General features: G+C 45.8%; 1 protein-coding gene across 6 annotated transcripts in view; it reads right to left on the minus strand.

Annotated features, from left to right (window-relative positions):
• Positions 1 to 10,193, minus strand: part of PAN3 (poly(A) specific ribonuclease subunit PAN3) — an 80,567-nt gene extending 70,374 nt beyond the window's left edge. For 2 of the 6 annotated variants that reach the window (XM_040543906.1, XM_040543908.1), the window contains exons 1-2: positions 9,583 to 10,171; positions 3,710 to 3,850 (exon numbers count right to left, since the gene is read on the minus strand). In XM_040543906.1, the coding sequence (XP_040399840.1) occupies positions 3,710 to 3,850; positions 9,583 to 9,988 (547 nt within the window). In that variant the 5' untranslated portion in view covers positions 9,989 to 10,171. Of the gene's footprint in view, positions 1 to 3,709; positions 3,851 to 9,582 lie in introns of all 6 variants that reach the window. The other 4 variants (XM_040543909.1, XM_040543907.1, XM_040543905.1 and 1 more) reach the window with 3 other exon arrangements.
• Between the last annotated feature and the right edge of the window lie 2,963 nt (positions 10,194 to 13,156).

The following is a 13,156-nucleotide window of genomic DNA, read 5'->3' on the forward strand; positions in this document are numbered from 1 at the left end:
GCTCATATTTAGAGCAGCGTTCTCTAGAAGCGATGCATGTAACGATTGTCTTCGAAGGAAAACTCAGATCTAGCTTCCTTAAATTTATTTCCCTATAGCAAGAAGAAAGAAAATTAACAGAAAAGACAAAGCTTATATAGGTACAAAGGAAAAAGCAATCCCTGCATTGCCTGTAAGAACAAACAAGACCACGTACTCCATCTCTGCTCAAAGGAGGGACGTTCAGCTGTTACGGCGGCGATGAAAGTTCAGCAAATACCTGAACAGCACAGGCAGCTGTACTGTACTTGGCACCTGCCTTCTCCGGGAGAAATAGAAAGCACTTATCTTCTTTCTGCCAAATATTTGGCAAATCGTAAATTCTCACTTGCTTCTGGAAGACCAAGGCAGTTGAGAGCATAAGAGAAAAGCCATTTATCATTAGTAACCTACAGGAGATCTTCAAGCAGAAATGTGTAGACTTCACCACACATGCGGTGTGGTATTAAAAACAAAACTAACCAAAAAAAGTCCAAACTGGAATGAAGATTCTAGTCCTTAAGAAATTTTTGTTCTCATGAATTTATTCATTTTACTCATTTACATTAGAACCTGCATTTGATTTCTCTGTCCACATCTCTCCTACCATAACAGCACATTTCCAAACATTTTTCACATAACGCTATTAGAATGACAAACGCAACACTGAGGTTTGTATTTTTTCGTCTTTTAAAAGATCCACTATAACTGCAGGTAAGTAAGTTCAGACAATAATTTAAAGAAAATCTGGAATTGGCTGTTCTTGCCAAAGGAACATGCCTTTGTTTTGTAACAGTATTATCCACCTGTCAAAGTCCGATAAATTTTCAATGGACTCTTCCTTGGAGAGAAGTAACAGCTTTCTTATAAAATTAGAAAGGTTGACTAGGCAGATGTGAGAAAAAAGATGGATGTATGAAGGAACAGAAAGCATTGTCTCCTTTTTCAGGAGGCATCACATTATGCAAATAATTATGCAAACTGAGAATCCAGTGGTAAAATACATGTTGACACATTAGGTAAGCACATACATAAGAACAAGAAGAAACTTCTAAACAACATCAAAATTAAAGCCAGAAGTTACATCCTCGCAGTTCTCGAAAGAAATTTAAACATCTTGAGAAATTCAGAAGGTGCTTTCTACATTTTACATCCACATTATCTAATAATTTTTTGCTTGATGAGTAACACTGCAGCTTAATGTGACAACCGCAATTAAAAATAAATATCGTCTTATATAATTCATCACCCACAGAAATTTAGCAGAAAGTAGGCTTCCCTTCAGATGCAGGCACCAAAGAGGAGAAAAAACAGATAGTTATTCTTGCCTTACTTTTTTTCAAAGACTTTTTTCAGGTACAAAGGATCTCAACGCAGCTTAGGTGCTTGAGTACTACTGTGATGAACTCCACACAACATTTCAACAGAATCAGTGGGTTTCAGCTGGTTTCGGTTTAATGCTCGTCGTGTCATACTAGCACTAAATACTAACACTATCTGAAAAGGTGACATTTCTAATACTTTCATTCTGGACAGTAAACAAATACCGCACTATCTTATACGGCTTCTCTTATGAACTTGGCATTAGTACTGGTCATCTAGGAAACCATTCTTTATATATAAAAAAGGATCCTTTACAGTAATGGAATATACTGGCCCAAAAACAAGGGGGCTGAAGTAAGATCACAATAGATTTTTGTTGACATCGTCTTCAAAACAACTATTTAAAGATTTCTGGCAACATGATAAAACAGATTGAAATAATCCATTTTGCTACTATCACTGCCTAGCAAACTGTACTATAATTATTTTATGCTGGGGGAAAAAAAGCTTATATTTATAGAGCTAATCTTGATTTCAGCTCCCAGAGCAGCCACAACTACAGCCGCTTTTCACCTCAACACAGCTTGGTAAACTTAATCATATGTTCACTGTACACGTGCACACAAAGAACAAGGTGTTATCTCAACTAGATATAAAGCAGTAAAAACTCCAGTGCCGTATCTCCAGTGGAATTTTACACTGAGATAGCCATCCTAACACTGAGACTAAAACAATAAAACTTTTATATAATGCCTAGGTATGGCAAGTCACTTAAGACTTAGAAAAGTAGTTTTAGTGCTCTAGAAGCACTGCGGTGTCAGAGGAACTTATGCTTGTCCTATTTTGCTTTGTACTGTTAGGTTGGTATCAGGAAACAGGTGCTTGAGGTGTTAGCCCTGCTGCATACCTCGTGAGCACTATACATAGTGCCAGGTGCATCTTGGTGTTGCTTTCCCTACAGTGTCACTACTATTGTTTGTTTGCTAGGGAAAGTAGATTCTCTGGTCTTATTTTCTCTCTCATTTAATTTTCCAAAACCAACCTAGGAATCACTGAAATAGGGACAGCGGACAGAGAACCTGAGCTAATCCCCCAGGCACGAGGAGCAGGAGCACATCACTGCGCTAGGATGCTGTGAATGGAAGTGCAGTTGGAGGGCAGACAGCACAAACGAACCAAGCTGGCTGAAAGGCAGACAGGAAGCAAAACAGTTTGGGAAATGCTGCCTTATTTACAAACACTCCCACTAAGTGATGAGATATTCATGGGCAAGCAAGGGAAAACAGCAATCCTTACCATAATATTAAGTGACTGTGCTGCCTTTTTTTTTTTTTTTTAATTTTATCTCACATATCATACAAGCATCTGATAAAGCCCCCCAAAAAGTATAGCTGCCATCCTTTTGCTCTGTAAAAATCTTTGTACAGCATCCAGAGCAGCAGGACTCCTTTTCATGGACCGAGTCCAAAAGCACAGTGATAAAACTAATTGAAAATGATACTTTTTCAAAAGAGCCATCAGAAGTACTCTTATCAGAGACAGCAATTCCAACTATGGAAATCACTTAATATCAAAGCTTTCAGAATAAACCTCCAAACCATTTCATAATTCCTGATGTATTGCATCAATTTTTTCGATATACCACATTATTTTTTTCAAAACACACATTTGTTTTTTAACAGCCCCCTTCCTGTACATAAAATTCAACCTCTTATATAAAAACAGTTGAATGAAAAGGAAGATGTCCTAACACCCTGTCCAAGTTATTTCTTATGGGAGTGGGAGGGAGAAAACAAAAGAAAGGGAAGATCTTCCCATCAGTTTCATCAGCATTAGAACAATTGACACAGAGGGACTCTACCCATGGACTACAGGGATTTCTTATCGCATAACCCACCTCACTGCAACATCTACAACGCATGTCTCTACCACTACTTTCATATTTAAGTATTTGTTTTCTGAATCTCAATTCTCAGAGGGAGGAAAAAAAGGAGTAAAAGGCCATAAGGAGGCAAATAAAATGATACAAATAAGATCTAAACACAAAATATCTTTGAAGATCAGACAAAACAATCATACCAACTTAACTCCCAAGAGACTGATGGAACACAGACATGCACAGAGCGTGATCTGTACCAACTCATCTTCAATACACAGCGATTCACTATACCATTTTTTAAGGCAGCGTAATGTATTACATCATTACCAGAAAACAACATATAAGGAAAACATCAGCCACATCAGCTTACTATCTAAATCCCTCCACTGACCCCCTTTCCATCAGCTGCCTCGACACCAAGAGTTTTTTCAGCTTCTGAGGTCCTACAGAACTGCTTCTCCCTGCGTTTCTCACCCCAACCTCACTTACCATTCGTCCATTTTTCCCGCAGCAGTCTAAATTTGCTTCTAGGTGGTTCCTTACACAGGGAGCTCTTTCTGAGCTGGTCCCCAAGGTCACTATTTTCTGTGCATTCAAATCCTTCCTGCAGGCCCACTCCTACAGTGATACCTACAAAAAATCAGTTATCTAATAACTGCTAGACAGAAACTAAATGGGGATGCTCAGTATCTTAAAAAAACATCATCAAAACTTCAAATTATTATAGCAATTATCACCTTTGAGTTTGCTCACAAGATGTCTATAACTATCCCCCCCCCAAACACAGTTTTATCTTTGTCTTTGAAAGAGGAAAACAATCAAAACAGTAATAATGCCATTGTCATGTACTTCGATACCCAGCACGTGGTAGGTACTACCAGAAACAAATAAGTACCCATATTCCCAAGGGATCTGTAATTTCTGTGCAATATTTGGACTTGAATGTTTTCTCACCCAATAAAGAACCCCCCCCAAAGTACATAAATACAGAAAAATCAGCTTCAAGCACAATAGCATGTTTTATTTTTTCCTGGAAATTTCACATGCTGAAACTGTTCCCTTATATATCCCAAATATATGTTTTTATATATATGTTCACATGCCCCCTTATATATCCCAAATAACTTTGGGGATGTAAAAGTTTTTTTCTCCTCTTTTCATTAACCCCTCCAATAAGCTTTCCATTTCTTCCCCATTTCCACATGAAACACAAAAGTGAGAGAAAATCCATGCCTATCATTTCCCAATTTCTGCTGTTGATATATGAAACAAGAGGTGATCAAGTGAATTCACCAATTTTCATTTACTCCCATGCATCTCCTAACTTGTTATTGTTTTTAAGTCTTCAATTCTCAATCGTTTAACAGTCTCCAGCTGTCCCAAATGTCTCGTCAATTCTCAGACTTGTCTCCAATGTCTTTAAAAAAAAGATTTAGAGCAAAGCAAAAATTGTATCTTCTATCAGCTCCTGGAAAAGGCATCAGGAATATTAAAACATGAGGCATCTCTCTAATAAGAAAAGAGGTATATGACAACTAAAGAGCATCACTTGCTAAAAAACCAAGCAGGCCTGGAGAAGGAATTCTCAACCCTCTCTCCTGACTACAGTACCTGTTTTCTGTACCCAAGCAAAGAAGAAACAAACCCGGGAAAAAGTGACTGGCACGCGGCACACCACCAATATCTTTACATTAAAAAGTTTGAGACACCTGTTTCTAAATATTTCAAGCTGTAAATACTCAAACACTACCAGAGATGATAAAAAATCCATATTTAGAATAATCCTGACCATTGTTTCATTGCGTTAAGAAGCGTAATCCAACAGATTACCTTTAATATCTATTTTGCTGAATGGCTTATCTTCCCATTTTCTCTATATCCGCTATTTCATTTAGTTTGAAGAAGAATGGGCTGGTAGAGACTTAAACACCTTTTAAAAAAAAAAAAACAATACAAATGTATGGCTCTTCCCATCCCAAGCCTAGCCTATTTATGGATTTACCAAAACCTAAGCCCTAATTCTCACTAAGCTAACTGCCAAGTGATTGCATACAGAGCTGCTACAGAGGCCGTCAATACCCACTGCTGCTCTGACTGGCCTTCTAACACACAGCTTGTGGGCTGTGAAAACAGCAATCACGCTTTTATTAGGCTAACCCAACGCAACCCAAGCCTTCATCGTCCTCCTTTCCACCTCCTCACGGACAAAGCCTACGCGCAGACAGGTTTCCTCAGCAGCTGTGGAGAAACAGAGCAGTACTGCGGGTATGTTATGGAAATAGGGGCCTGGTTTAAACACCTTTTTCCTAGAGGAAGGCTTTTTGGGAGAGAACAAGACTCAGAAGCCTGGGAAGGAGAGACAGCGGCAGCACCGTGCCCGTGGCCAGCTCCTGCATGCTCCTCAGTGCACAGCAGCACCGGAGCCCGCTGCGGCAGAGCTGAGCACGCCTGCAGCGCTCAGCCCATCGGCCCTCCTCCGGGGCTGCGCTCAGACAAGTCAGGCACCAGGCTAAAGAGTCAGCACTCACGGTTACTGCCGTGTATCGTGTGCTTCACAGCACAGAAAGCACTGTAGCAAGCAGCAAACGCTTCTATCAGTGCAATACAGCTTTTGTGAGGCCCGTGTGCAGAAGAGTATTACATTTGTATTTATTCACTTTCGAATAATTTCACAACTGCAGTTGTCTGTACAGCTTTAACTTGTCCAGCTTATGTACAGACATGACAGATTTTAGTAACAGCGACAATTTTCTCTTTAGACCCTCCCTCGCATGGCACCAAGTGCTCCAGGAACGAGCCATCAGCAGGCAGTAACACAGGCTGCCAATCTGCTCGTTACACAAGTTGTAAAGGTTCAAACAGCACAGAGAGCAGGCACAGGAGGAGAAATTTCTCATGCCTCTCACCTATCCTTTCCTGAGCTGCTCCTTAAAACCCTGTCGGTCATATCCTTCCCCCTAAATGCCAAGGAATGGTAATTTCCCCCATCTCCACTCCTACAGTCCTCTCAGATTAGATACCACTGCTACTCTGGCTGGTACCTGGGCTGACACTCAGGACTTGTGGCTATCAGAAGACCGCTGTGCATAGGTTTTGGCCACTAACAAATCTCAAGGAAACTTTTTCTGATATTTTGTCCTTCCTTTTTGGTTAGAGGTCCTACGTGAAAAGGACTTCTTTTTAAAATCAAACTTTGGTCAGGCAGTTAGCAGCTGTGCTTCTTATTTTGCAGACGGGCAGCTGGACACCTTGCACCCAGGAGGCCGAGCACTCACAGCACCAAAAGAGCAGGAACAGCGCTTTGAACACGTGTGCTCCAAATGCAAAGTGCTTTAGGGGCAGGGGTGCTACCTTCTGAAAGTGGATGGAGTTCATCAGCACGGTCAGTCTCATTCCCCGAGAACGTAAAAAGCCACAGCAGTCAGGCCAAAGACGCATTTAGCCTTCTGCATCACCTCTGAGGCTGGACAATGGTGGGCGTGTAGACAAAAGCATAAACTCGAGGTGAGGATGAGGCAGAGGTTCCCTGGAGGCTCTCAACTATACGTGGTAGAAAATGAGTTTGACTCAGAAATTATTTTTCTCCACATTTAATAGTCCAAGGCAGAGTTTTTTTCAATAATATCTGATGACTTTTTGAACCCCTGTCAGATGTTAGTATCTAAACCATCTCTGGCACAGAACAGTTTAACCACACGTCGTGTGAAGAAATCTCTGTTGGTTAGCTCTGGACATGTCACCTGCTTGTTTCACTTGATACCCTTGTACTGGAATACTTCTGCCCTGGAATATTTATTGCATTTTTGCTGTTCTTCTCCTTGTCAATCAATGTTCCCATCACCTGTGTTCTGAAAACAAGTCAGTATTTGGGGAGTCTTTGTGATTACTACAGAAAAACCTATAAGCAAATTAATAATCCTGTACTCAAAGCAGGATTAGAGTAACACACATGTTAGAATGAGGCGCTGACCCACTTTTAACAATAAATAGGACTGCACAGTTAATTACTCAATGAGCATTATCTGCTCCGTGCACTGAATGATGCTGGGGTCCAGTGAGGAAGAAGGGAGAGAAGGCAGCACACGCAGGTGCCTAACTGGAGACCACCCCAATACTTCTGCATTAGGGAAGACGGGCAGTGAGACTGCACAGGAAGGATACTTTTTGGCACTTCCTAATTCCACATTCTTTAACCCAGAACTTTACTGTTTAATAAAAGTTGATATATAGCTTCCTACATCCGCAAAAATAAAGCTTTCATTCCATCCACTTGGAAATTGTACTAGTAACACCGTGGGCCATCAGCAAAATGAGAATTTCAGAGATGAACTTGTCAGTAGCTATACCGGTCAGCTCCAGATTTTGAACGAATACCTTCCTTATTTCTTTCACAAATGCATACTGAAGCAAGGAAGCTTAGAAGCAAGACTGGGCCCACTCTAAGGCTCTTCACTTAGAATTCGTCTCTCCTTCCTCTCCTTACTCTTTTTTCCCAGCTAGACTCCTTGATATAAGACCCTCCTCTACTAGTCCAAGCCTTTGCCTCCTGTAACTTCAAGCGAGGTGTCTTTCCCTGCAGGGAATCACTGATAACTCTGCAGGGAGCTTGCCCATTCTTGGTGCCCTCATAACAGGGGCAACTGCTGACAGCTCCACGCAGTTTTAAACCTCTGACAGGCTGATACATACTCAGACACATGGTTTCCAAATAGTTTAACTGCTCAGCAATATCAACCGCTGAGCACACACAAACTGAGTTTTTTTTCTTAGGTTTAGGACTTGAGCAACTTTTAGAGTTCTTTCTTATGAGAACAAGTGAAGAAAATCCCTCATATAGAAGCTTTTATCCCCAAGTCAGCTTATAAACCCTCTCCACAAGCCTGGATACACTAGCTTAGCAGATTTTAACTATTTACTTTTACATTTTTATTCACCTACACATCTCACGCCTAATTCTGTTCAAAAGAAAAACAAGCAGAGATCAAATGATCACTGCTGAATGTTTCCCATCTACCCGTAAAAAAAAAAAAAAGCAGCATAGACTTCACTTTGAACAATAGAAGTTTGATAAAACAATCAAAAATCGTATCTTTTAACAGAAAGCATTAAGCAATTCTATGTTTTAGGGTTCTCCTGGAAGAGTAGACATGACAGTGTTGTACTAATACAAGGCACTGTCCAGCTACCAACTACACAGACAATATTGCTCAACGGCACGAGCTCACTACACCTGGTGAAAAAGCAGTTACAAGTACCTGAAACATATTGAGCGCTGAGAGCTATACACAGGATGTTCAACATGGTTGCATCTTAATTTCAGCAAAAGCATGGCTGCATCTTAATTTCAGCAAAAGCATGGTTGTGGCCATTTAGCTGTTGAGTCACTTAATGTAAACAAATACCAGGTTTATGACAGAAATCAATAATGCAACCAAGCTTAATGTATTCATTTAGAGCGTGACATTTCTGAAGAAGCTTTAAAAGCTTGCTGGACTTTGTTGTTTCAAGTGCTGCTGCTGCTTTCACTACAAACCGAACTGTTCTTAAAACCAGCTTGCTACAATCAGCATCTATACAGCCACCACGAAACTGACCAGCAACTGCCCTGCAATGCACACAGGAACCCTGAACCCCTACCAGGTGAGAGCAAGCAGGGAATGAAGGCAGGAAAAAGTCAGAAAAAATTTACAAGCGATTTCTCCTTGCAGCAGCAGATGGCTTGCACGCATCTAAATTGTTACAACTTTAGGATTTACAAAGTGACACGCGCCTGCGATGTAATAATATTTCAAGGGGAAGGCTCAAAACTTCCAACAGCTGAGACCCAACTCCGGTGGCCTGGAGGAGCACACCAGGCAGCAGCTGCCCCTGCGCTACCACCCTTGCAAGAGCGGTTCCCCAGCTGAGGGGGGGGGGGGCTCCCTAAAGACACCCCAAACCTAGCACCAGGGGCAGCCAATGCCCAGGAGCCCCCCAGGAGGGGGACAGGAGGGCATCCCCTCTCCAGCATCCCGTTTGCAAGGGGGGCTCCCACCCTTTCTCCCCACACCCTACCCCACACCCGTCCCCTCTCCCCGTCGGTCTGCCCCTGGCGGACGGGGCTAAGATGGAGGCACCGCATCCGGGTGGGGGGGGGAGAAGGGGGGGGGCTGGGGGAACCCCAAAAAACGCCCCCGGGGATACAGACAGGCGGCCGGGGAGGCCCGGGGGAGGGCAGGGAGAGGCCCCGCCGCCACCATGGCTGTTATTTGTTTCCGGTAGCACCACAGCACGCTCGGGAGCCGCTTCCCCGGCAGGACCGGGGCGCCCCTCATCTCCCACCCACTCCCCACAGCCCCGGGGCCACCCCCGGCCCCACTCACTCGCCAGCCGCGGGCCGTCCAGCCCCCCGCCGCCGCCGCTTCCTCCTCCTCCTCCTCCGCCGCCGCCTCCCGCCCCCAGCTCGACTTTCTTAGGCCCCACCGCCGCCGCCGCCGCCGGGCCCGGGCTGGCCCCGTGAGGCGAGTAACCGGGCCCGGCGGTGGCCGCCGGGGGGATGCCGAGGGGGAGCCCGCCGAGGGGAGCGGCGGCGGCGCCGGGCTCCTCATGCAGGAACTGGCACTCCTCGCCGTAGAAGCAGGTCTTGTCCTTGGCGTAGTAGCGGCAGAACTTGAGCTTCACGGCCCCGCTGCTGGCGCTGCTGCTAACGCCGCCGGTCCCCGCCCCGCCGGCCGCCACCGGCCCCACCACCGGCGAGGGCGAGGAGCAGGGCAGGCCGCTGCTGTTCATGGCACCCGCCCCGCCGCCGGGGTCGGCACCATGGGGAAGGAGGGAGGGAGGGACGGGGCGGGGAGCGGGAAGGGGCGCGGGGACCGCCGTCACCCCGGGCTGCGGCTCCGAGGGAGGGAGGGAGAAGGAGGAGGGGGGAGGAGGAGGGTGAGGGGGCGGGGGGGGGGGGAGCCTCCGCTCCTCTCAGCGCGGCCGGGGGCGGCGGCGGCGGCTCCTCGGCGCTCCCGGGGTTGTTTATGCCATTTTCCTCTTCCTCAGCGGCCGCCCGGGCGCGCCTGCGCCGGCGCGGGGCATGCCGGGTAGCGCCGGGCCGTGCCGAGCCGGGCCGGGGCAGGGGGCGTGAGGGGGAACCGGGGGGGAACCGGGGGGGAGCGGCCGCCGAGGGGACACCCGGTCGGGAGACCCCGCCGGGCGCGCTGTGAGGGTGCGGGGCCGGCTCCCCCACCACAACGCGTTCGTTGCTCGGCTTGATTGAGAAACGCGTCCGTTCCCCTCAAAACAGCACCGAACTCCCATCCCTGGCTGCCCCGCACGTCTGAGGGACCCTCCTCGGGCACAGGAGGGCTCGCCACCTCCAACGGGGTGCTCCAAGTGTTTCCCCGTGAGCGTGGAGGGTTTCCTGTGGGAGTCCTCGGTGACTCATCGCCACAGCGGCTCCAGGTTCTCTGAAATTTTCCTCGGAGTGCTGGCATCGCTCGCGGTGCAATCACCGAAATGGTATATGTATAGTGGGGGAAGCATATTTTAACGCGCGCTTGACAGTAGTTTGGTAAGAAAAGTGCTTAGTGTGGAACTAAGATCGCTTTTTTGTCTTTTGTTGTATCCTCTCTTAAAATAAAAAACAGTCTGCCTCCAAAGTGCTTTGACAGTTTGTGTGAAAAAAAAATAAATAAAAGAATAATAAGCGAGCTTTTAAGTGTCACGCTGAAACCGTTCCTCCTCAGATGAAGTCTTCGAGAAGTAGTGGTGCCTTAAGCTGAAATCTCAAGTTCTTGCAGTCAGGAAGGCACCTTCTCCAAGCTTACAAGCCAGCTGAGAAAAAAGGCTGCTGCTTTGCAGAAAGAAGATTTGACAGAAAACTGGAGCAGAGCGAGGTGACAAGAGTTAACCTCCGATGCTAGCCTGGCATCCCAAGAAAACAATATGAAGGGCCTTATATCTCTGTTGTTCCCTAACAATTTTCAGCCTTTTGCTTCCTTCAACTGTATATGGCAAAGGTGCTACAGATACTATGTTCCTATAAGTTCAGAAAAATGCGCAACAGGGAGGGAAGGCCCTGTTAGATTCTCTATTACAACGTCTCAGAAGGAGCTCAGATACAAACCACAGCGGGTTCCACAGCGAAGAGAGCCCTCGTAAAGGCTTCAACCATGAGAAATGTTTCAGTCAGAACATGCACCGTTGTAGATAACCAAAAGCAGTTTGCTTTTGTACACAAATCAGAGGCAGTCCCAGCAGCTCTTGCTGAGTGCTCACAGCAGTACTTAGCTGCGTATCACTCAGACCACTGTCATTAGCGTCATTCCTCTGAGGGGTGAAGCCAAGGACTTGGTTGCACGGGGAGACATTGCAGCTATGGGTGACATGTCCCTCAGCTCTTGCCGTGGCGAAAGGCAGGGCTGAAAGTGCATTAGTGCATTGCTTTCTCTCCTTTTATCCTGATCATCCATTCCCTGGGAAGGTACTAGAGAAGGGTAGAGTTCTCAGGCAGTTGAGGCTTTTGTGGGTTAGGGGTTTTGTAGAGGGGAGTGGGAAGCAGAAAGTGATATGCTGAGGTAACGCCAGGTGTGGGGAGCGAGAGGAACCCAATATCACCTGCAGCTGAAGTCCTATTCTCAGCAGTCTCTTTATCACACCTCATTCCAAGAATGATGTCCCCTGAAAAAAAGCCCCTTCCCTCCAGAAAGATCAGACTGAGGGGCCAAGTTATAGATGCACATGAGGAGGCTGGAAGGGGTACTTGAAAGATGTTAATAAAGGGAGAAGAAAAATTTCAGCTTTCACCCAGAGCTTTCCCAAGACCCGTGGATCTTTTATCCAGAGCTTTAGCACTGTGGATTTAATGGTATCAAGTTATCTTACAAGAGATTTCATGATACACATAGGGAAATACCTTTTCTGGGTAAACTGGTTGAGCATGAAATAAATTCTTCCAAGCAAAGACTTCAATTGTGTAGCCGCTCCCATCACTGAAGTGTATTCTAACCTGTGTTTTCAACCTTGTGAATCTGCTTTTCCCACAGCTCTTTTGCTGATCCATGCATATGTCTAATACTGCATATACACGGTAAGGTTAGGAACAAATGGGCTTGTGCATACACGACCCACATTTTTCTGTCTGCAAGCTGTGGTTGAGGCTGGAAACATTCACCCTGGATGCAGGAAGAGTTAAAAACAGTGGAGTGGGCAGTGGCACATGATTCTGCCAGCGAGGGTGCACAGGTAGCAATGAGATACGTGCTACAGAGCAATGGGTGTCTGGGTTCTCCTCCCCCCACGTCGGTGGAAGTGAGCATCAAATTCCTACCAAACATGAAATCAGCTTGGAAGTGGCCTTTGTCTTTTCTTGGCCAGCAGAGCAGAGCTAATAACGGGAAGAGGCTGCAGATGGTGTGAGCCTCTTTTTCTAGCCCTGGCAAGCTCTCACCTCCCCTGTCTCTCCGTTTCTGGTAAGGCCTTGACCTGAAGGCTGACCTGCAACTATTGAGTGTCCACGTGGGACCCTGACACTTTCTCATTAACTGTAACTATGTGTTCTCCTCCAGAATTTTATTTCCATTACCTGTTCCTGCTGGCCAGCCAGAATGCCACGGGAGTCCCATCAGCCATTCGGTGTCTTTGAACCTGCTCCACTGCCATGTGCAGTCCACAGAGATTTACTGGGCATTCCTGCAGAATAGAGACTGATGATGTTACCATTTTTTTTGGCAAAACAAGTCCCCTGTTTATTGAAGCTGGCACCTCTACAGGGAACACTGCAGCTCCTCTCTTGGGCACACACACAGATTTGCCTTTCACAAGATCCAGGGAGAAAGAAAAGGAGGAACAGATAGATGCCCCTGGGTCTTGTCCCAGTTTGTAGTCAAGTCATAAATGTGGTGTGCTTTTTGACCCAGAAAGGGGGAAATACTCCTGTATGCATGCATGTAGACCTAACCAAGTGACAGA

The sequence above is a fragment of the Cygnus olor genome, chromosome 1, assembly GCF_009769625.2.
Source record: "Cygnus olor isolate bCygOlo1 chromosome 1, bCygOlo1.pri.v2, whole genome shotgun sequence".
In the NCBI taxonomy this organism is placed as follows: Eukaryota; Metazoa; Chordata; class Aves; order Anseriformes; family Anatidae; genus Cygnus; species Cygnus olor.